Source organism: Besnoitia besnoiti, chromosome V (assembly GCF_002563875.1).
Source record: "Besnoitia besnoiti strain Bb-Ger1 chromosome V, whole genome shotgun sequence".
In the NCBI taxonomy this organism is placed as follows: Eukaryota; Apicomplexa; class Conoidasida; order Eucoccidiorida; family Sarcocystidae; genus Besnoitia; species Besnoitia besnoiti.
This window is the reverse complement of record NC_042360.1, coordinates 3,175,932-3,199,650: the sequence shown is the minus strand read 5'-3', so window position 1 is coordinate 3,199,650 and position 23,719 is coordinate 3,175,932. Positions and strand designations below refer to the sequence as shown.

At 59.2% G+C, this 23,719-nt stretch overlaps 3 protein-coding genes across 3 annotated transcripts; 1 reads left to right on the top strand and 2 right to left on the bottom strand.

Moving 5' to 3' along the window:
* Positions 1-671: 671 nt before the first annotated feature.
* Positions 672-1,094, bottom strand: BESB_062660 (mbp-1 interacting protein-2a family protein; the record flags this gene model as incomplete). The annotated part of the gene is made up of 1 exon (XM_029364680.1): positions 672-1,094. One exon carries the CDS (start codon positions 1,092-1,094, stop codon positions 672-674), a length of 423 nt encoding a protein of 140 aa, XP_029219388.1.
* Positions 1,095-3,397: 2,303 nt separating this feature from the next.
* BESB_062650 (phosphoglycerate mutase) lies at positions 3,398-6,541 on the bottom strand (the record flags this gene model as incomplete). Its single annotated transcript, XM_029364679.1, has 5 exons — positions 3,398-3,755; positions 4,259-4,443; positions 4,762-4,868; positions 5,019-5,233; positions 5,652-6,541. The coding sequence occupies 5 exons, from the start codon at positions 6,539-6,541 to the stop codon at positions 3,398-3,400; spliced, it is 1,755 nt and encodes a 584-aa protein (XP_029219387.1).
* A 2,638-nt stretch (positions 6,542-9,179) lies between these two features.
* On the top strand, positions 9,180-21,997 carry BESB_062640 (phosphoserine phosphatase; the record flags this gene model as incomplete). The annotated part of the gene is made up of 21 exons (XM_029364678.1): positions 9,180-9,700; positions 10,066-10,204; positions 10,589-12,021; positions 12,298-12,420; positions 13,129-13,213; positions 13,643-13,759; positions 14,285-14,395; positions 14,859-14,923; positions 15,216-15,312; positions 15,686-15,844; positions 16,086-16,182; positions 16,731-17,616; positions 17,830-18,009; positions 18,222-18,841; positions 19,305-19,415; positions 19,693-19,766; positions 19,958-20,115; positions 20,613-20,806; positions 21,069-21,221; positions 21,526-21,635; positions 21,953-21,997. The coding sequence occupies 21 exons, from the start codon at positions 9,180-9,182 to the stop codon at positions 21,995-21,997; spliced, it is 5,478 nt and encodes a 1,825-aa protein (XP_029219386.1).
* Between the last annotated feature and the right edge of the window lie 1,722 nt (positions 21,998-23,719).

Below are 23,719 nucleotides of genomic sequence, written 5' to 3'. Positions count from 1 at the left end.
TGTTCCACGTGCTGTATGCATGTCAGGCTATCAAACCAAAGAGGGCGAGGTGGCATCGAGCAAAATTTGTTCTGTACTGCAGAGCCCAGATACTATTCTAGAAGATGCCCAGTGCAAGAATATGCCACTGATGAAACGATTCGGTGGATCAATTAATCTACGACTTCAATGCGCATACTCACGTCTTCCCCGAAAGACTCGGACTGGTTTTTATAGACTCGCTCCGCAACAACGGCAGCAACCGAAACGAGACACGCCGATCGTCGGCGTTAATAAGCAGAATCACCCAACTGTTTGGCCTGAAAGATCCTGTACTAAAAAGCTCCTTCCGAGGGCGCAGCAGCATTTACTGACTATGCCGTGGAAATTGACGAAATAACTGGTTCGGAGAAATACGCCACCTGGGCAATTTCTTTGAAAAAATCGAGTCTCCTCATATATATACATATGAGCTCAGAACCGTGCCACCGCATACGTACTTTGCCGCCAACAGCGATACCGCACACAAATCACACAGTAACACGGCCACAATCGCGTGCGATAGCGAGACCTTGCTCTCTGCTACAAAACATCAGACTCTCTCATCACAAAAAGAGCGGCGCCCACGAACGGCATGACCCGACACGACAGCGACACCCGTAACCGCCAATTTGTGACGGCCGGCGCCTTAATCAGTGCAAATGTTTCTTTGCCGCTGCTCTTACGTGCTGATCGAAGCTCTGGCTAGTAATGAGACCGTTGACTTCGTACAAAGGATTGATAAGGATCCGAAGGAACAGCTCGTGCAAATCGGAGAAGAAATTCTTGATCCCTTCATTGCTCCCACGGTTCTTGTGGAGAAGAAGAAATTTCACATGTCCTGCTGTGCAGTACGCTGAAACAAGAAAGTCGCGAAAGCTGTCGCAGTTCTTGAGGTACATCGACTGGGTCTGCCAAACGCACTCATCGACGGCATCTAGTGCTTGGTGAATAATAAACTGATCGTAATGCGGTGAATCCTCACGCTTTCCGGGAGAAGACAGATCAGCCTCGTAAAGAGGAGTATCCCCTTTCCCCACAATAACCAACACGAAAATACTGGAGGTCGTTGACATCCTGATATCAAGTAAGTAGATGAATTCGCAGGTTGCAGCCTCGACCGCACCGGACCACGCGGCAACTTGTACCAGGAGGCAGCTGCGAATAGTCAGCTAGTCCATACTTCCTGCGTATTGCTTCGCTCGAAATCAACCTCAGCTCCGACGATGTTACCGACCGAACTGGGCACCTGGTTGTCTACTGGAAGGCCACGCAAGGACAGCTTCAAGACTTGGAACCGAGACTGAGCGCAATAATGCAGCACTCTGCTTTACCGCCGGTGACATAACGATGAGGCTCGCATAGCGAGGACACTGACCCTCTTTCCGCCAATGACTTTTTTAGATGCAGGCACAGTTAGCGTCGTGAAAGAAAAGCGGTTCGGCATGCGCGATAAAATAGTTCAGTCTTCTGCCGGCGGAAGCAACGGACAGCAAGATATGCTTTTGGAGCGGAAGCGTGCAAAACTGTCACCTTTCCAAAAAGAAAATTTTTGAGCAGAGGTCAACATGCAAATAGAGCGTCTGGTAGAGTCTTCCACCAGCGGAAAACCGTGTCTTCAGTACCTCCGGTACCGTTGCGCGGCGGTCCTGAGCCGAGTGCATGCACCGTTGAGGAGGCAAACTTTCCTCCTCGGAAGGTTTGACCAGCAGCCTCATACGATCGTGAAGTTTTTTATCTTCTGGTCCACATTGTGGTAACGGCAACCGTCCTTCGATAAAGGATGTTCGAGGGATGGACCGCGGGATGGTTCGCTGGACGGCACCCGCCCGAGGTGGGCCTCACGCGTGCTGTAGTGAGGCCAACTGTCAGCTCGCGGCGCTGCCTACAGAACGGCAACGGTTACCCTGCCACCCCCGACAGATGACGGAGGAAAACGCAGATTCGAGTCTCAGCGTGTTGTGCAGCGATATGGATGCAGAAAACAGTACACCAACAAGCGCCTATACATACCTATTGCACACATGCGTCCCACTGACGTACTTACGTTTACTCGCAGACAGGTCTCTAGCTGGTGACGAAACAAAACCGGAGGAATCCAGGACAGCAAACAAACACCTGAAAACTCTGTATGCGGCATTCCTCGCCGCGAATCTGTCGTATGGCTGGTTGTCTCTCTGCTACCGCGCACAGAAGGCGTCGCGGTGCCGCGGGCTGCCAGGAGTGCAGCAGAGGCAGTTTCGATGTTTGACGGAAAGTCGACTAGCAGTCCGCGGCCACGGATAGCGATGGCTGAATGGCTATCCCGCTGTTAGAGAGTGGTCACAATGTCGGAGGGCCACACATATGCCCACGGATGGACTACCGACAAACTTCGAACAGTTTAGCCGGGGGCCTGCAGCCAACTACACCACAGGCGATCCACTAAAAACGCTGCGTGATGTAAGTTTAGAGAGTGGCTAGTCATATTCTCTTGGTTCTCGTACCACGTATTCTAGAAGGTGTTTCGAGGTCTTGACCTGGAAAGGTCCTGCGAGCCGTAATCCTCCAAGCCAACAAACCCGTCCAGAGCCCCCGTGCCTCCCACCCCCCGTCCCCTCTTCGATCGAGAAAGAAAACCCATTAAGGCGTATGAACATCCACGCACTTCAGTAGCACTGCTTATCCATTGCCTGGCTACGTGCGTTACACGACGCCATGTCGACCGTTCTACACGTCGACGTGTTCGCAGACATAGCGAGTTGTCCAGTCCCTTCTCGGAGTGCCGCACCATCGCTACGGCGATAGAAATAGCGCACATGCGTTCTAGAAGCCTGGTGTCTAAGAATAACACCAGATGACTGCGCCCCACTATGTGGAAAAAAGAAGACACTTGTGCAGCACACTGCTTTGACAGGCGTGACTCTGTGCCAGCCCTGGCCACGATAGGAGAAAAGAAGTAAGCGACAATGTAGACCTGCGCAATGTGGCAGAAGCAGGGTTGCGACCAGCAGAAGCTTTGCGAGCGTAAACACTACTTTATCTGGTCAGTTTTAATCGTGAGACCGAGCTCTATCTGCATCTAAGACATTGTTTATCATGATGCTGATTCTAATTGCGCCCAAGCACTATTAGAGCTTGGCGAGTTTTTGAGGCACACCCCGCATCCCCCCCCCTGCGTGGCTGTGAAAATGTGGCGTTCGACGGCCTCGATCGACATCGGTTAGGAAAGACGCTGGTTCACTTCTGTTGGCTTCTAACCATCCAGCGCTTTTATTCCCTTGCGAAAAATATACAGAATGCGAATTCCGTTGAGGTCTTTCCACCATTCCTCTTTCCGGGCCCTTCGGCACCCTTGTATGGCAGGCGGATTCCGCCTTGATTAGCTGTCGTTCGCGCCCTAGTGGTAAGTTATCATATCCGCCTGTAGGTGTCCTACGTCGCCAAATTCTCTGCAAGAGACATACCCTTTCGAATCTATGCTGATCCAGCTGATGCCTGCGTTGTACGTCGCCCAGCGCAGCCACGCACACCCAGGCAGCTGCAAAGCCCGCATCAACATATATCGAATCACGTTTCCGTGGCAGACAAGGATAATGTACGAGTCATTTCCGCAACTGCTCTCTGGAGTGGGACCGGAAGGCTTCTCTGCCTCAGAGGGCGGACATGAAGGACCTGCCGCTGAGTTAGATGGAGGGGGTGGCGGCAGCGCACGATAAAAGTAACGACGGAAAGCCTGCTCAATGCGCGCACTGTCGCTGAAAGCACACATGCACACCCGCGCAAAGCAGAGATGCCGGGTACTACAAATCAGGCTCCTCGCACCCCAGTGCCAAACCGCCATCTATTCCTGAATGTCGCACAACAGAAACGACCCTAAAATGGTCCTTTCCCCCGGAAGGCGTTTGTTACCTGCGGCGCTTCCAGCGAGACTCCATTCTACGCGTTCCAGTGCAACTCACGCGGCGCCGCCGCCGCACGATTACGGCATCTATTGGGTAGACACACGAGCCCGGAGAATAAAACGCCCACCAACACTAATATATATATATATATATATATATATATATATATATATATATATATATATATATAATATAGATATAGGATTGCAAATGCTCAGATACGAAGTGGTAGGCATCGCCAGGGATCCCCACGGCGGCGCAAAACCAAGACGAATACGGCTCACGCATCCACCCCAACGGGTTGGCAAGAAGCACAACTGGCGACTGCGAGCCGAGATCTCTACAGAGACACTTACACCATGACCTCTTCTGCGCTTGGCTTGAAAGTTCGCGACGGGGGAACGGGTTCCGCAGGCACTCCCTCAGCTAGAACGGGGTCCTGGAGGAGGGGGGTGTCTTCGAAAGCTTCTTTGTGAATGATTTCAGCTGTCTCTCTCGCGCGCTTCATGTTGCTGTGCCAAATGGCCACAACGTGTTGGTCCTGAACGGAGAACGAAGCAAAAAACACGTGATTGCCGGCAAGCACGCGCGAGCACTCCGCCCCATGTAAACAGCTGCAGAGGGGCACAGCGCGAATCACAAAACAAAGCAGTGCAACTGCGCGCGAACCCGCGGAATGCTGCACGCACGGCGGCGTACGGGGTCCGTCTGGGCGGCCTCTACGCAACCCCGAAGGCGAACTGGTGAGGACGCAAGAAAGTGCGCAAAGGGCTCACCCGCGACGCAAAGACACGATTTTCCACAGTCTACTCGCGCGCGTCAGGCACTAAGGAAGGCAGAGGGGAGAAGGCGACATTACCTTGAGCAGCTCCTTCAGCCTGCGACCGGTGATGGCGGCTTGCGCCTTGCCGCGCTCCGTGAGGCCCTGCTCGTCGTCGTTCGCTGAGGCGACATTTGCGTATTGACCTGCGAAACGTCTCGGAGAATCGACGCAACAGCATCGCAAAGAGCCGCCGACGGCAGCTCCCACCCACTGAGCGGCTGCTGTGACCCCTCGTCTCCCCTCTTTGGCATCAACGACGGCCGCTCTGGCGTTGCCTGTTCGGCGCGTCTTACCGTGACGAACGAGGATAATCTGGCGCGTGGGAGGGCGTAGGTGCGCACCCGCCTCGGCAGCCTTGACGGCCGCGGGCGGGTGAGTTTGTATGCCTTGCGCGGCCAGCTGCGCCTCGCGCCTGGCGGCTTCTTGGAGCCACGCGGCGTCCCAGTCGAACTTCCAGGCGCCATACAGCAGCGCGTTCTCCGCCAGAATCGCGTCGTAGACCACGAGCCTGATACAGCGCAAGGCGCATGCACACAAACCGCCGAGGCCTTGCGCCAGAGGCCTCCACAGACTACCCACGCAGAAGCGGCTGCGCAGGTCACGCCCTCTGCGGACCGCACACTGACCGCCACCACACCTTGGGAAGCCTCCGTCAGGCACCGGCGCCCGCCACGTTCATTCTGCAGCCGAAGAGTCACTGCGCCTCCCTCCACGAAGGCGACCGCGCGTTTGCACACGACCTGTCCCTTCCTGCTGAGCCCTGGCGCGCAGTTCAGTTCCGAAAAACTACACTTCTGCATGAAATGTCGAGTCAAGTAGGCACACACCTATATCACGGTTAACCACATCACTCATGTCCGTCTGTGCGCAGCTGCGCCGCTAGACTGCGTTGCCCGAGCGCCGAATGCCTTTCTCCCGTCGCTCACCCGATGGCAACGCCCGACAGTGCCATCAGACTGGCGAGCAGAAGGGGCATGCTGCGCCTCGGCGGAGGCGGCGCGGAGCCGTCGCCGGGGCCTTCTTGGCGCGCGTGCTCGCGCAGGGGCCCAGCGGGCTCCTCGCTGAGGCGCTTGGGAAACGACCCTTCCTTCGGGGCAGACTGCCCTGTTCGCTGGCCGTGGGCGGGATTCGCGTTGCGCTCCGACTTGGCAGCGGCGGACGGCTGGGCTGCCTCCGCTTCAGACGGCTGCCGACTCGCGACCGCGGAGAACGCACGAGCCGCGAAGGCGCGCGCGGGGGACGACTGCTGAAACGCGCCGCGACAGGAAACTGCCAAGAGAGCGGAGGGCGCTCCAGCGCGAAGCGACGCACCGCGAGCGGAAGACGACGGCGGCGCCACGGCCGTCAGGGCGTTCGGCCTTTGCGGAGGGACGCCGCAGACCCGCAGACCCGCAGCGATCGCGAGAGGCCCGCCCTGGGCGGAGGCGCAGGCTGCCCACAACCAGCCCTCGTCGCGACACGCCTCACCGCGCTGGAGCCGCGCCGTCTCCGGAAGCTCTTTGGCCTCCACACCAGGCCGACTGCGGACGAGGGGATACACCCGCGACCCGCGGGCTCGAACGCTGAGGTGGGCAAGACTGCGGGGAGTCTGTTTGACTCCGTTTGGAAGGCACGCGCTTGCCTTCCTCCCTCCAGGGAGGAAGAGACGCGGGGACGAGCCAGCTGCACATGGACGGAGGGGGGCCAGAAGAAAAAAGGAGGCACCGCAGGAGGCAGGTAAAGGCGCCGCCATGGCTTCGGGGAACGAAACAGGCGCGGCTCGGGTCCGACGAAGGTTCAGGAGCAGCAGCCACTCACCGCGGAAAACCAAACTCATACGGAGGACCTTCAAAGGAAAACAAAAGGAGACTTGAAAAGCGTGGATATTGCCTGTGCCGCGGTCAGAAGCCGGTGCGAACTCGCCGGTTCCCAGCCTGCCTCACAGTCCCTTCGCAAAAAGCGGTCAAGGCGAAACCGCCCGCAAGCATTCGCCAGATACTGATAGACACGGCTTCTCCTTTCCCTATTGCCTCCGCGTGTTGCGGGAAGAAGCAGAGAGTTCGGCCAGAAAGGAAAACTCCGCAACAATGCCTCTGAGGCCGCAGATGTGGCCTTCCCGCTGGTGGCGGGCGCGGTTCCAATTGGGTAGAACGGGGGCGAAAACCCGCGGAAACTTGAAGGCGTGGTAAGTTAGAAGAAAGGCTGTACGCCACCAGGAGAGGAAAAGGAACCAAACACCGCACCGAAGGGTGGAATACAGGGAAAAAGTGCATAACGAATGTCACACCGCTTGTCCGTAGACAGGAGACGACTTGTTGGAGAGCTCCGAAGAGCCCGGAAAAATGTTCTGCAGTGTGTTGCATAGACCTCTGCGTTTCGGCTCTCTCGCCTCGCCGACTATGTCCCAAATGCCACGCCCGTGGCCGTAAGCACGGAAAAGTGCTGGTGTTTTGTCTCGGCTCCACCGAGCGCTGTGCGAAGTGAAACCCCAATGAGCGGTGCGAGCCTCTAGCGCCAACATGCAACTCCGGCGGGCTCGGGTTCGAGACTGTCTCCGCTCCCCTTCTACACTCCAGCGACAGTTCTCGCTTCTGAATCATCTGCATCGCCTGCTGGGCGAAAACAGACCGTAATCTGCAAGCTGAAACGCCCCTTGGCGAACAGTGCGACTTCCTTCCCACCTCCAGGTGACTCTAGCTTGCCGTTGCGTCACCCGTCGCGTTCGGTACCCCGCGCGCGCAGAAGGAGGGCACTCAACACAAACCGGGCGCCTTAGGTGGCGCGACTAACTCGTTCAGACAATCCACGACGCTCAGAGGCCTTCTGAAGAAGGCACACACGGGCATCTGTGAGGCGGATAGGCCGCGTCGTACAGAGGCAACCCGAGGTGGTTTACTTGTCCTGCGTTTGCTGCACACACAGGCAAGACTATGTACGAAGGCGACAGCGACGCGGGGAGTTGTGGCTGGTTGATTCGAGCACACGGCTGTAGAAACAGAGCGGCTGCGAAAACAGGGCGGCCACAGGGTGGCCTGTTTTTCTGAGGACTCTCACTTCGCTGTCAGAAAAGGACTAGGCACGCCAGCGGTCATCTACCCTGCGGCGGCAGCGACAGTCGATGATCCTTTCGAACCCTGTGCGAGGATCCCAAACTCGTTCGCGAGTCCGCTTTTTCCCGAATCCAGCCGCGCAGGGAGCGCTCTGCATGTTTCTCGCAGCCCCAAGGAAAAGCAGATCGTCTCAGGTTCTCAGGTGTGACGCCCGCCGCGATTCTTTTTTCTCAGCCATCTCGTGTGCCGTGAGGTTTTATTGAACTCCTCCAGGTTTCGCGCGGCTGATAGCTCGCCTTATGCTCGACCTCAGCGCCAGACTACGTGTCTCGTCTCCAGCTCTCTTTACCTTCTCCGTGGTTTTTCGCCCGTGGGTAAAACGCCTTTGAAAAAGACGAGACACACTGTCGTTCGCCGAGCTGATGGGCTCGCGCGGTCTGGCCGCTACATCTGGCGAGAATACGCTAGCGTTCTACGCCTTTTTGGTAGTCAGTGCGAGACTGTTTCATCTCAGCTCAGCTCTCCAGCCCCGCAGTTCGACGTGTGTCAGTTTGCGGCAGGAATGATCAGCTGTTCACGCAGATCGCGAAGTGCGGCGCTATATTCCGGCGTGCGCATCCGACTTTCGCTGACGATGAATGCCTTCGAGGACACCGTTACTCTCACTAGATCCTTCACCAGTTGCAGACTTCCCCCGGATACGGCATCAGTGTTGCTGTGCTGGGCACTCCATATCCTCGTTATCGCAGCTCCTGCGTACCAGACGCACTCACGCGGAGGCATGCGTGACGTCGCGTTGTGCCCCCTGGCTGTGGGTTCGCAAGAAAAGACTGTTCCTCCAGACTCGGCCGTGTCGCGTGCGTTTTATTTCTGCGCACGAGTCTAGACGTGGCCTCAGAGTGTCGCGGCTGTCATGTTCATGCCAAGGGCGAAATGAGCACGGTGGAGCGGGAGTTTGGGGATTTTCACGTGTGTTGACTGTTGTGAGGCCTGCCTTTCCGCCGGCTGTCGGGCTCGCTCCTCTGGTGTGCCTCCATCGACCATCCTCTTCTTCCGCCCCGGCGACGACCCGCACAGAGTCTCATCTGCTAAGAGCAAAGTGAAGGTCAGCCTTGCCTGCGCCCCCTGTGACGACGAGTCACCACATCCCCCCGACGTGGAGTGCATGTTTCGACTTCTCGGCGCCATGGTTTCTCCCGGTTGCTGAGAGTCGCCGCGAGTGACTTCCCGACTCTTCTCCACCGTGGCACCGCTCGCGAGCGGATCTCTACTGCAGCAGGCTTGCGGCGCTGCTGACAGGCTTAGGGCCGCCAGAAACCGCCAAAGGTTCAGCGCGTGCCTACGTGTGAGGCTGGGCAACGCCTCTCCGGGCGCCGCTCTTTTACGCGTTCCACGCTACGTATTTAATCTCGCGTCGTTGCCACCATGGCTGAGCTCTCGAACGGAAAGTCGCTCCCAGGGGCGGAGCCGGGCCTGTCGTCGGGCTCCGCGAAGCTTCCCACGAAAGACCCGTTCGCGGCGGAAAGCGAACAGAAACCTGAACCCGAGGCGCCGCATCCAGATGGAGACCTTCGGCAATGTGGTGCAGCCGTTCCGTCGCCGAGATTTGACGACGGAGGACGCAACCGCGGCGACACACTCGACTCAGAGAGGAGCGCTACATCGAAGAGGCAGGACGAGCTTCCTGTCTGCCGACGCGAATGCTGTGTGGAGGCGGCAGCAGATCTGCGGGTCGACGTGGAACGCGCGGCCGGACGCGGCAGCCTGTCATCTGTCCTGCCGCCTTCGCAAGCCACCGACCCGGCCGCTGAGAGGAAGACAGCCGCGGCTTGGTCAGAGCCCATACAAAGTCCGCCGCACGAAGGCCAGCCGCGGCACCCTCGATGCCATTTGATTCTATACGCACAAGGCTCCGACAGACCAGGGGTGTCCTTGCAGTTTGCCAGGTCAGCGCCGTTGCCGCAGTGCAGCCCCCGTTTCGTCTCTACTCCCCGCCTTGAGGCGCGCTCTGACTCAGCTTTATCTGACTAGACACGCATCTGCCCTCTTGCCACCGGCGAGGCGGTCATTGCTCCAGCCAGTTTAGGGGCTCAGCGGCCTCCGCATGCGTGATATCAGCATCCACTCTATCGCCTTCGATGTCACTTCCCTATTGCCTCGGGCCGCGCAGCGAACCAGTTTACGGTTTATGGATTAGGGTGCGGTTGCGGGCGAAGTACACACGTGCCTTCCGGGCGCAGCAGATGGCCTTTGGGGCAGGGCTTTACCCTGCGGTCTTCGCGTCCTCCTGCGCTGCTGTGCTTCCGCGCAGATGGCTCGCCGCGGAGGGATACGATGACGAAGAACCGGAGACGCAGCAGGGGACTGACTGGGGCGTGCAGCTCGTCGACGTGCGCCAGATCAAAGTCGGCACCATGTGCTGTCTGTACTACCATGTCAAGCTGAACCAGGTGCGTGTGTACGCCAGAGTTGCGCGCTTTTACGCCTGCGTCTGGTCCTCTGTCTGCCTCAGTTCGCAGGCGCCTTATATATGTATGAAGTCTATCTATGCATGGGCGGCGATGGGAGATCCAGTGCTTATGCGCGGCGTCTGTACGAGCCCACGGTAATGCGTATATTCGCGCTTAGCCACTGCGGAGGCGCGCACATGTCCCCTCGCGGTCTGAGCAGAATCAGCACTGGTGCGATCGGTCATTTGCGACTTTCGATACCATTTCAAACGGCAGACAACACGACAAACGCGCGTTCCTGCGACTCGCGTGCCTGCCGGCTCGAGAGGCGGGTGTCAACTCGTTCTTCTGTGATCTATTGTCGTTTTTCCCTCTTGCGCTCAGCATGTGGCGATGGAGGTGCTGAAGGCGTGCCTGTTCACCGCTGCGCAAGTTCACTACGAGCTGGACTACCAGTTGCTTCCTTCGCATCCTAAGCGGTCTGCATCGTCGTTCGGTTTTTCGTCTTTTTCGCGGCTGCCCGCCTCTCCGTCTGGCTACCTGTGCTACTCTCCCTCGCCGTCTGCGGGCTCGGTCCGCGGCCCCTTGGCGGCGGAGGAAGAGCGCGAGGAAGTCGAGGAGCTGCGGGGCCAGCAGCTTAAGGATCGTTCTCTCTCTCCGTTGGTGCCGTCCTTGCATGCCGCCCCCCTGCGGCCCTTTTCGACTTCCAGCCAGGCGTCATCCCCCTTGGCTGCCTCCCGGCAGCGTGCCGGCGCGCCGAGCGAAAAGGCATCCGCGCGGGACCGCCCCGACGCGTCGCCGCCGCCGTCCCAGGCGCAACCGCACGCTGTGCGGAGAGACCCCGGAGGCTCCCCCGCCGCGCTGTCGGGCAAACACATTCGCGAGGCTGTGCATGCAGCCGCTGCGATGGCGGCGGAGGCGGCGGCTGGGGCTGCCGCCGCCGCGGCTGCCGCCGCAGAAGCCGCCGCCGCGGCCGAGCGTGCGGGCGGCGATGAGATCGCGGAGGCCTCCGCGAAAGCCGCGATCGCCGCGCAGGCCGCCGCGGAGGCAGAAGCCAAGGCTGCGGCGGCTGAGGCGGCTGCTGCGCACGCCATGGAGGGGACTTCTGAGGATGAGAGCGAACCCTCGCGCCAGCGGCCGTGCGGCGCCGGCAGCGACGCCGGCGCGGGGGGAGGCAGGGCGGAAGGCGAGGAGCTGGAGGACGAGCCTGAGGCCTTCGAGGACAGGCGCGACCGCCTCATTCTGCTAGGTCACCCCTGGAGATTCGCCAGCACCAGTAGCAGCGGCAGCGGCAGCACCTGCACACAGCGCAGCAGCACCGACAGCGAAAACAGTGGCAGGACGGAGAAGCGACTGCCAGGCGCAGATGTGGCTCCAAAGGGCGGTCACGCGTCTCTCGGGGACGTCTCGCCGAGGGCGCCGCGTGCCTCACAGGCTGCAGAGGGAGAGGCAGAGGTCGCGCGAAGCAAGGCGGCGCGCGACGGGGACTGTCGGCTTGAGAGACGCCAGGAGGGCGGAGGAGGGCGCGCGAGCCCAAGCGGCGCCGCGGCCGCTTCCGGGTCGCTTGACCGCAGCGGAAACGCCTCAGGGCCAGAGAGCCCGGCCGCCCCCGCGGACGCGAGGCGAGAAGAGGCGGGCGCGAGCCCGAAGCGAGAGGACGACAGACCCCCTCCAGGCGGCAGCTGGACAGGCCTCGGATTCCCCCGATGGAGCAACGTCGTCGTCCTGCATGTGCTTCAGAGCCGCCCGGTGCTTGCAGCCGCCCTGCTGTCTGACCTCCTGGCCGCGCTGCTGAGGGCGAAAGCCACAGTGCAGAGGTGAGGAGACCGAGTGCGCGGCGCAGAAGGAGGCAGAGAAAAAACGACACAGGGGGCTGCGTAGAGCGAAGCACCTGCGGTTTTGATCCAAACGTCTGAGTCATGAGGAATTCGCTCGGTTGGGCAGTTGGACGCGAAGTGCCATTTTCACTCGTGCTTCGGCGGGAAAGACAGAGGGGAACGCCAAAGGCGTCGCAGACGCAACTTGAAGGATTTCGAGAGCCCCCGTGGCACACTGCTGGCGAACTCTGGTTGTGTGCGTGTTTGCTTCCTCAGCATGGGCCTCGAGAGCGTCGACCTGCCGAGTGGCGGGCCTGGCGAGCGGGTGCAAAGCGTAGAAATCAAGGTCAAGTTTCCCGCGGTGACTCTTCCGCTGGCGACTAAAGTCCTCCGGGACAAGTGAGTGCGCTGCGTCGCGGGCGAGGAATGCTGTCCCTCCTTCAAAAAAGAGGAGTTGAGTTCGTCGTAGGTCGTGCGTGTTGCGAGTCCGCACGGGAGAGACGCGCTTACGCTGGGCGCGCATCTTGTCTGTTCCCTCTGCCGGAGGCGGGCAAGCGGAGCTTACCTTCCGCCATCGTGGTTTCGTCATGTGGCGACTACAAAGATAACTATTAGATGCGGCCTTCGCGTTGGCGACTCACTGAGAGGTCGCGTTTTGTTTCCTGCACATGACTGGATACTCTCTAGCTATGTCTTCTACGCATATTAACGTATCAGCATGCATGCGCATGTACACACACGCGCGTCTCCCTGCAATTCTTCACGTGGACAGATGTTGACTTGTGAATCGCCACCGTGATAGGGGGGAGGCTCTTTGTTCGTCGGCCTTCTCGAATCGTGACTGCGCGTCGCTTTGCGGCCGGTTCGAAGCGCAGCCCGCACGTGAGCAGCGACACGCGACCCTGCCTCGTGTAGACGCTCCTATAGAGAGCAGACGCGGCGACTCCTCCGGCGGCTTCCTGTGATGCTGCATCGCCTTCCCCACGCGGATCTCATGGCGCTTTCGGGCCTGCGCCTGTGTCGAAGCTGGAGGCGCGGGATTGTTAACCCCGTGAGCCGCGCGCGGGCGACTTTAATGGGAGGTTTTGGACGTTGTGGCGACTGCAGACCTGCGATCAAGGCGCTGGAGGACGAGCTCAAGACCATCTGCAGCAGGCATGAGGCCCTGATGCTTCTCAGATGGGATGACTTTGTAAGTGCGCCTTGCCGGCCGTCCCCCCGCGCTCCAACAGCGACTTGTCTCTCAGAGGGCGCAGAACGATACAGCGTTCAAACGTCAAACTTACTGGCAGGCCGTCGCCTTGCTCTTGTGCAAGGGATTCAAGCGCCTCAAAGGGCGACAGCCCCACCTGTCGTCACTTAGAGATGATTTCGCGCCTCGCCGGCGTTGTTTGGCATACGTATGGAGGCAGGAACAGTGCTGTCATGTTTCACCATGTTCTCTCCTGGAAGAAGACGTCGCCGCTCCAAGAACTCTATACTTGATTAAACATACAAATATAGACAGAATATACAGTATTATACGTCTGTTTCCCCCCGCATTGCAAAGAAACACGCAGCCCGCCACGAGGAGTTTCCTTTCGCATCGTCTTTCAGGCGCTTCGTTTTCTTTTTTGTTCAGGCTCTGAAGCGGAAGTGTAATTCGCTGGTGGTCTTTGGGCTGAACGAAGTTCTCGTGGAGCAGGACGTGATTGACGCGATGCTGCAGTGTAACGACACCCAGATCGACCTTGAGAAGGCAAGTCTACACCCGCTCGCACCTGAATGCCATCGCCACACACTGGTGTCTGCCGCTGGCTCTCCTTCGCATGTGAACCTCCTCACACCGTTTGTTTTCTTCGAGGTCGACCTCCGCCAGCCCACGCCTTGTTCTGACTGCGGAGAGACTCCTTCGTCTTTTGTCTTCTGGAAGGGGAGGGGTGTTTGCAAAGATTTTCGATCTGCCGCGGCAGGCTCTCCGAGTGTGCCCGAAAACGAGATACGGCCCACCACCATGTATGCGAGGCCTCATAATTGGCGGTCAGAAGGCCTGCCGCGCTCGGAGGGTTCTTGGGCGCCTGTGGGCGCTTGCGGGCTGTCGGCGAAGACTCGATAGCCGGACTCATCTTCAGGATTCTTGAACTATAGTGTCTCTGTCGTTCGATTTGAGTTATACAGTTCTCCATCGCAGCTCATTTGTCCAGGGTCGCCCACATCGGGGGACTGTCCATGCTTCTCGGGGCTCATGGGCGGCACGCTGCGTGCTCTCCTGTGCCGTCTGCAGTTCTCGCAGGCGATTCTGAAGGAACACGGCGGTGTCGCCAGCAAGGAGCGCGTCTACATGCGCAAGCTGACCAAGCTCGAGGGCGCCCACGCTGTTGAACTCATCACGAAGGTGCGTCTCTTCGTCTAGTCCGCATTCGCGTGGTGGCTCTGTGGATTCGTGTACTCCGCATTTGCCTTGTGGCGCTGCAGCGCTGGCGCTCGTCCGTAGACTAATCTTTCCGCGTCTACGCTGCTCTGTCGTGATAGGCGTGAGGGTCTTGCTGGGCGTCCTTCTGTGGGATTTGGAGGAACGAAGACTTCTCGTAACTCCGTGGAAAAGTTGATTGGGTGTTCATGCATGCGTCGGCGCAGCGCGCCATACTATGTGCCTGCTATGCAGCTCCACAGCAGTTCTTTTTGCGCATCACTCTCCTCGCTGGTGAGAGTCACCAAGCCTGTCTGCAGGATTCTTTTCTTCTCAGTGTCGGGGCGAATGTCCTCGGCATATTCCCTTGGTTGAGATACACCGTCGCCGCCGTTCTTGTACGCCGTTTAACCAAACAGAAAACGTGCTTTGGAGTTCATGCTCTCAGGTTCTTCCGCATTTGAGCATCACGCGCGGAGCTTTCTTTCTCATGTTTGTCCTAAAGAAGCTTGGGTAAGCGCTTGGAAGGAAAATGCGGAGTGCATCGACCGCGCGTCTGCCTGTCAGGACCATTCCCTTATTGCTCTCACGCGCAGGGCCCAGCTGACGGACGAGCGGGGCTGTGTCTGCAACCTTCGCTTTCTCTCGGTAGGATGCCCTACCCTCCGCGCGCCTAGCAGGTATTCGGCGTTCGGTTTTCGGGTCACGAATTGCGCGTGACTAGACTTGATTCATTCGTCAAAGGGAGGGGGGAAATCGGGTTTGACGATGCGCTGTAGATGCTTCCTGACGGGCGTGTCTGCAGCGTACGTACAGCGCTTATGACGCACAGCTGTCAAGAGGTCGCGAACTGCGTCGGACGTCTCCTTGGGGTCGACTACGTCCTCTCCAACCATTTCGAGGTGCGCTGTGCTGCAGGGCGGCTTCTTCGCGCTTTGCGACTTCAGTGCCATGGAGCATGGGAATATTCGTACCTGTTTTCCCGCTGCATGTGCTTCACTCCACTTCGCCTTCGTGCGTGAGAATTATAGTTGACACTTGTCTCCTCTGTTTCGCCCGCAGCCTCGTATTCGCCGTTTGATGCGGAGTGCGCGGCTTCGGTGCATTTGAGGCGGGAGCCTGGCTGTTGCCGTGCCACATGTCCCCGTCGCTTTCGCCTCCTCTCGCGAGTCTATCGACCAGCAGGCGAGCTGTCATGAAGTCGCATGCGCGTCGAAGAATGCCTGCAGCCTCCTTTCGGTCTCGCCTTCTGTCCGCGTGTGCTGGCTGCTTCAGATTCGCGACGGCCTGCTCACGGGGCGCGTCGTCGGCGGAAGTTCCTCCAGCGAGGTGGCGACCAGCCACATGCTTGATCCGCTGAGGAAAATGGATTGGCTGCAGCTGCTCCGCGACAAAGAGCGCCTCGAACGCGACGCCCTCTTCGTCCTCGCCAACGTGGGCACCCATGAACACAGATTTGATTGTTACTCGTCTCCATCTGTATCGATCCGGCTCTCTGCGTGTGGGTGACGAGCTGCAGTGGCGGCTTCCGCTTCAACGCCGTGCGGAAGTGGCGGGCGGGCTGGAGCTGAGAATGTGAATGCCTTTGAGCGCGTTCAGATTTCCTCTGCGAGGGCGGCGTTTGGCTGCGTCGCCACTGAGACGACTTCCCTCTGTTTCCTTCGTGTCTGCTCAGTATGAGACGTTTGACTTTCTTCACGGCGCGGCCGGCTTCTGTTGCTTCTTCAACGCGAGACGCAATCGGGATATCTCCAAATTCCTTCTTCTGCTCGGTAGGGCTACATTCGGGGCGGCACAGCTCGTCATTCCCTGCGTCCGCGGGGTGAATTAATCTTTCTTTCTCCGCCGTCTGTCGCTCGGCCTGTTCGATGTTTTCTCTCCCATGCGTGCGTTTAACCTCTTCGTCCACAGTCGTTCTTCTTCATCCTCGTGTGTCGCTAAGAAGGCGTCGCCAGAAAACTCGGCCTGCAGAAGGTGTTTGCGTCCGCGAGTGGCTCACGTCTTAGCGTCTCCGTCGCCGCTCACCTCCTTGTCAGGGTGCGTCGGGGGCTCCTTTCCTCTTCCTCTCTCGCTTTTCTGTTTCTCTCTGGGTACCGTCCCTGCGGAGAACGCCGCTTGGGTCTCGGCCCTCGTTTTCCGCCGCTCTCGGCGGTGTGCGTTCTTCTTGCTGGTCGTTGGCGCGTCGATTCTGATGTGTCCGCGGTGACGCAGGGGGAGTTCCCCCATCTTGGCACGCAGGCGTGCGACGCGCAGCCCAGCTGATTTTCTCTTCAGGACTTGGGGGGAGGGTGGTGTGTGCGGGGTATGCGTGCTGCGCCAGGAATGAAAGATCGCCATCTGCAGGAGTTCCACACGCAGTTCGTCGCCTCGTCGGCCGCGGCGGCTCTCGAGGCGGCGTATCCTCTGGGCCTCACGGCGCTCGTTCAGAAGCACCAGGTGGCCTTGATGGCGCAGCTCCTTCATCCGTCGCTGGTGCCTGCGGCGCGCGACAGCGCTGCGGCGGAGGCCGCGAACGGCCGGCTGCTGTCCCCCGGTCCCGTTCTCCAGTCGGCGCTGGAGCCGCCTCCACAGGCGCTGTGCGCGCTGAAGAACTCCGCGTTGCCGAATGCGGCGGCGTCTGTCGAGGCCGAGGCGCAGCGGACGACCCCCCACCACGAGGCGGGCGACAGCGCAGGATACTCCGACGGTGCGCTGCAGGCGCAGGCTCGCGCGGGTGACGCGACGCCCAGGAGCGGGGCGGGGAGAGGCTACAGCGGCGATAAAGAAGGCTTGCCGCGGCGGGGGGGCGGCAAGCTCGCCAGCGAGAGCGCCGCGAAAACGCCGCGCGACGACGGAACCCAGCAGGCGCCTGAGCGCGCAGGCGGGTCGCCAGCGACCACGTTTGCGTGCGTGAAGGGGCTGAAGAACGGCTCCACGCCCTCGTTCGGTGCCTCGATGTCGTCTTCAGTTTCGCCGCCATCTTCGCGGGCCTTCGTGCCTTCGCAGGCCGTCGCGAAGGCCGCCCACGCGCTCAGCCCCACAGAGCGCCTCACCAAGCTACCGCGGGAGGGCTTCGAAGACCGACCGCAGCTGCGCGCCGTCTCGTCTGTGTGCTCAATTGCCAGCAGCTCTGGCGGCGGCGGCGCGAGCGACAGAAAAACCGAGAGAGCTGTCGTATGCGTCTACGGCCAGGTGCGGAGTAACGACGCCACACCGCAACTCTGGAGGTGAGAAGAAAAGAGCGAGGAAGCCGGCGGCGACACGCCAAGGCGAGCTGGATAGAACGCCGTGTGGGGTCGCCAGGGCACAAAGGCGAGTTCGGCTGGCTGGGCCCCAGGAGCCTTCATTCCTTATCCGTCCACTCATGTATGCGTTATGCATATGCACACTCGCGTTGGCCTAACCTCGCACCTGCTGGAGTCTCTTGTGTGCGACTTCAGAATAATTGAGGCGCTTCGGCCGTTCGAGCAAACGCGGAGTGGAGGCGGGAACTCGGGTGTATGTACACCGGCGTCGGTGCGCGGCCTGAGCGGCGACAGGTCTTCCTGCGGCATTGCAGCGATGCAGCTCGTCAACCTGCATCACCACATTTGCCTCGGGCTGACGCTCTCCTGGACCAGGTAGGTCAAGAACAAAAGACCACATCGACGATTCGCTGGATCCGCGAGTCCCTGTGAGTGTCGCCTCGAATGCTCTCCACGCGCGGGCGAGCGTTTTCTCTTGAGGTCTTCGTCTGCTCATGGCGGCTCACCATTGCAGCGTACGGACTCGCGCGTGGGCGGCAAACGCGTCCTCTGTCCCCCCTTACGCGTGTGCTGTCTGGGTGCCTCAGTTCGCCTTCGAAGTCGCTTCTCACGACAAATCGCCTGACGAGCTCGGGCAGCGGCCGCAGCGACTCCTTTTCTTCGCTGCCCTCGGCAGCCACGGCTGCCAACGTGGCCGCGGCCGCCGTGGCGACGCTGACGAACGGGAATTTGCCTTCGGCCGGCGCGGGGTTCGCGTCGTGCGCCTCGCCCTTCTTTCCGCCCTTCTCGAGTTCCGCGCTCGCGGTGCCGACTGCGCTCTCCTCCGCGCCGTCGCCACTTCAGCACCTGTCGCCGGTCAAGGAGGTGCTGTTTGTCGCCTCCTGCCTCGGACTGAAGGCCTCCTTCATTCCGCAGCTGCAGCCGAGCAGCGGACGCTTCCTTTTCCCCGACCCTCTCGCAGGCCTCGCCGGCTCCCCCGCCTCCTCTGCATCCGCGTCCTCGGCGGCCTCGTCTGCGGCGGGGATGGAGACCGGCTGCCGGCCTCGTGAGGGCGACGAGGGCGGCCAGATGGCTGTCGGGGGCGATTTGGCGGCGAGCGGCCCCGACCGATCCTTTTACCTCGTCATCATGGAGGAGCCGTCGGTCTCGCCGCAGCTCCTCGTCCACATCTTCACCATGCTGTACGCGCACTTCATCAACATCGAAGGCGAGTCTAGAAACAAAAAATACCGCGCCGCCAGGGCTGGGAGAGAGAGACGGCCTCACCGCGGCCCGCGGCCTTCCACGCGTGTCCATTCACGCGCACACCACGCATACAGGGACTTTTTCCTGCATCTACGAAGTTGGAGTCTTTCTGCGTTCACAGGCGCTTGCATATGTGCCTCATATGCACGTACATATGCATTCATATATATATATATATACGCATGTTGGCGGGCTGCCCACAGTGCCCTCTGGGGCCGAGGGGTGAGACGGAGGCCGAGATCTAATCCATTCAACTCGTAGGATAACCTCTTCAGAATAAGGTTTATCTGAAACTGGGAATCCCAATTTTGGAACTTGGGTTGGGGCGGCGACCGCAGCCGGCGTTGCGTGCGCCACGACGCAGGCTGCCCCAGCCCACGAAACGATGCAAATTTCTTGCGTTTTGGTGCTGTTTAATCGACCAGAAATCGACCGGCTGTCGATGAATGTGGCGAAAGCGATCCGCCTGCGGATGACGATTGGGCCCTCCGTCGACGTGCAGCAGCTGAAGAAACAGATGCTCTCTGTCTGCTCCGGTACGCGAAATTCGTCACGATGCTCTTCACTCCGAGCCTTGTTTTTCTGATCTCTTCGTCTTCAGCTTTTTTGGTCGGTATCCTAGACGCCGGTCTACGCCGGGCTGAGACGCTCACCGGGGTTGGTGTGTCGTCTCCGCTTTCGCGTCTTTGAAAAATGGAGTCGCAGGCCTCAGGAGGCCGCGGAAACCCTACGACCCTTTGCGTGTGAGCGATTCAAGAGGTAATACGATTTAGCCTGCCAGACTCGCGTGTCTTCCTCCTTGGATTTTTGCAGATTTCGGCGCGGACGTCGCCCTGCAGGCCGATGACATCTCTCGCTATTGCCTGCGCCTTGTGGTATTCGACATGGTGAGTTGCTCAGCGAGCCTACGCGGAGCTCCCCCAGGCGTATCTCACGATACCAGTGAGCTGACAATTCTCGTCTACAGCAAGCAGGTCAGCTACCCGCATTTTTTCCCTATATTTCTGGCTGTGCGTAAATAAATGAAGTAATATATGCATGCATATGGTTGTCTGGGCGCGGTTTTGTGGTGCCACAGGACTCCACGCTGGTGTGTGAAGAAGTGATTGACGAGCTCGCCAGAGAGGCTGGAGTCATGGAGGAGGTCGCGGCGATCACGCACGCGGCCATGGAGGGGCAATTGGACTTCCACGCGAGTCTGATAAAGCGCGTCAGCATGCTAAAGGGCATCAAGCGGTGAGCAGCTTGCTGGGTCGACTCTAGAGTCGCGCCTCTCCCCTCTGCGCCCGTTGACTGGCTTAGCCTCGTGCGAGACTGAAACAACCCACACCGTCCTTCAATCGGCGGCTGTTAGGCCCGCGGTCTCAAGCGGTGGAGGGGGGTCGTGGAGGCGAGGGGGAGGGAGGCGGCTGTCAGGTTGGCTTCCAGTGCTGCCGTAACGATGTCAGTGGGTTTGTTCGGCGCCGGGAAGGACGTGTCAGCGGCGACTGCTCATAGTGAGGAGTGGGGTTTCAGTTTTTGAGACATCCGGTCTCGCGTCCACGGAGGCGGCTGGGTGCGTGTCGACCAGATGCATGCGTGCTAGGGGGTGACTGGCGACGCCGCGCGAGTGAGAAATCCGCGAGAAAAACAAACGCGTTGACGGTGGGTGTGTGGTGAAGGGCTATCTTCGCTTTCACGGGCTCACGTTGCATGCGTCTACCACGAATGTCTGTTTTTTCCTGCTTTTTTAGGTCTGCGCTGGACGCTGTGGCAGCACGTTTGACGCCGACCCCTGGCGCGGCCGCGCTCTGCCGCATCTTGAGACATTTAGGGTATCGACTCGCGGTGATCAGCGGTGGCTTCACGTACTTTGCCAGAAAGATTAAGAAGCTCCTCGGGTTGCACCACGCCTTCGCAAATCACCTCCAGATCGACCCCGACACTGGTACACAGACACGTTGCCCTCTGCTGGGTGGTGCCTGCGTCTCTCGTTCGCGGGTGCCTTTTAGCAAAGACGAGAGACGAAGACAACACGTTCTCTGCGTGCCTGCGGGTGTCTGTCTCTACTCATGTTTTTGATCGTCAGTCCTTCCTCGTGTCTTCGGTTCCTTTAGCTTTGTGCGCCGGCCTTAAACTCGACCTCCGCCGCGCCGCATTCGGTCTCACCGGCATCAGGGTTTTTTTCGCTGCGTATTTTGCCGATTCAGGAACCGTGACCGGCGAAGTGGAGGGCCCCGTTGTCACCGCCCAGAGGAAGGTCTCCCTCATGCGCATGCTTGCAGAGGTTGAGCAAGTCAACGTCGACCAAGTCATCGCCGTCGGCGACGGCTCCAACGATATTCCCCTGCTTCTTCATGCAGGTAGCAGACGCCGACAGGGCACTGTGGGAGAGTTTTTCGGCCGCTCTAAGCTCGACTGCGTCTGGTCTCGCCGTTCCTTGCTGCGCTCTCGAGAGGCGACTCTGGCCTACAAATGCAGTTCCCGTTGTGGCCTCTGAGCGAGTGCGAGGCCGCACTGCGGCCTGTGATGGATGCACACGTCCGGTGTAGATACGCTTTTTCGCGTCCATGCATGCGATGTGCCGAAGCGATTTACGCAAGGAATCATGAGGGGTGTCTGCCAGCTGATGCTCGCAACCGGCGTGCTTTGGATGTTTCGTTTCAGGCATGGGTGTGGCATTTTGCGCCAAAAAACGCGTTAAGGAGAACTCCAACTACCAGCTCAACCAGCGAAACCTCTTCCTCCTCGTTCATCTTCTCGGCATCAGTGAAAAGGTAGTTACATGCGGGCTACCGAGCGAGAGGCGCACACACCGAGCCGCTATGAGGCTGTATACCTAGCCGGCACTCCTATCACTGCATATCCAGTTGTGCCGCTGTGAAGCACGACCATGTATATTCTTGTAGGAAGGCCGGGATGTCTATTTTTGGTCGCTGATCAGAATTGCGCGCGAGGATGATGTAAAAGCAAACGGAATTGCCACAACGTACAGAGCGGAGGGTTCAGGCAGCAGATGTCGCTGAAACGCCTTCATTCTGCATTTCCTTACTCTCAAAAGATCGGTTTCTGGTTGACGGGTTATGCTTTCCAGGCCGCGCTGCAGCTGGCGCAGGAGGAAGGCGTCCGCGTGGACTAGCGCGTTCGCCCCCGACTCGGCCGCGTATCGCAGTCGCGAGGCGAGTATGGTGCCGAAGCCAGAAGGTCCGGTGTCTGCGGCTCGACACGTTTCCTCTCGGCATTTACCTACCGAAAATGCTTGCTGTATGCGCGGCATTCACCAGAGGTCTATGGTCACACTCCTCCACGATGCTGCGCGCCGCCAAGAAGGCTGTGAGGACTGTTCGCGGTTTTTACTCCCCCCCCTCCCCCTGTCGCGCCCGTCGAGGCCAGGGCCGCTCGAAAGCAGTGGCAGTTCTGCATCTGCGCCGGGTTTGGATTTTGCGAACCGCGGGGGCACGCCCAGACCGCATTTCTGCAGCCTCGATACGCCGCTAGAGTCCCGCCCGTTGAGGTGAGGCTGAGCACAAGATGTTTGGGCGCATGCCGCAGAGCGGGCTGCCGGTTTTCGCGTGCGGGCGCATGCGCGGTTTTGCAGTCCTGCTTGCGTGTGGCGCCTTGCGGCTGGGGGTCTCCAGACGCGGCGATCTCGCCGAGCCAGAGAGGCTCGAGGAATTCCGCCGTTTTGCATGCGCGCGAGGAAGGCCGGTTGACCCTGGGGGCCTTTCCGCTACATGTTACACTTGCTAAAATGGGATCGCTTCGTGAGAGCTGATACTGTGTCGCGAGAGCGTAATACTAAGAGGCAGGCGCTGCTGGGCAGGCACTGACTCCGAAATCACCGCGGGCACTCACGTACGCTTTTCGTAAACGGGCGGTAGAGTAGATGTGTCAGCATACTTTCCGCTCAAGTTGCGGCTCGCCGTCGCTTCTAGCACGTATATGACCTACCCTAAACCCTAAAAAGGAGACGTCACACGCGCCGGTAGTTCCGGAAAGCTAGGCAAAAGGCTTGTTCGCAGAAACCTCTATGTGCCATCGACGGTCCTGACACGCATTCACATTGACATGTCCAGCCGGCCGATTACCCAGCGGGAGGAGCGACGCATTGCGAACCCGAGTCGAAAGGTTTACTCGGAGGTGTCTTTCTGCTTCGAGATACTGCCGCCGTCTTGAATGAGTATTGGAGAGCTGTCCTAGTTCGCGGGTCGTCTGTTATCGGTCAAAGGAAACAGCGAGCAACGGATATGCAGGAACGACAGGGCAACCTACGTACCGCGCGTGTGTGTATGATTGTGGCGCATTTCTATTCATGCGTCGTCTTTCGAAAAAAGATCTGTACTCCGCTCGGTCGCTTAGGTCACTGTTAGCGCTTTAACACAAAAGGGTAGGTGCCCCTGCAATGCTTTTTATTACGATGTGAAACAGCTTCTCATGTCTATTACTCGGACTCGGAAGCAAAGACACGAGTTTCCATAGCAGCGTAGAAGTAGGCTAGAGACAATGGCTGCTACTCTGCACCCTCAGAGTTGCATACAGGGAGTTTGGGGTTGGAAATCTGGAGAGATGAGACCCACAGAACGACCGCGTCAAAGAAGACGTTGGCCCAACATGCGTAAGTTTGTAATGCATCAACTGTTCCGGTTGTAGATACCCGTGCCACCTGTTCAGATCTGTCACGATTTTGGCTCTTTCCTTGTTGCAGCAATGTTGTGCCCGCTGAGAGCGTCCTCTATTGAGAACGAGTTCGAGAGTCGGTGGTATGCGTGGGCATCCGAGACAAAGGGAAACGATATCTCTGTAAACAAAGTTGTATCCTCCAGAGGGTCCAGGACTGGGTAGCTGTGTGGGAGGCTCACGG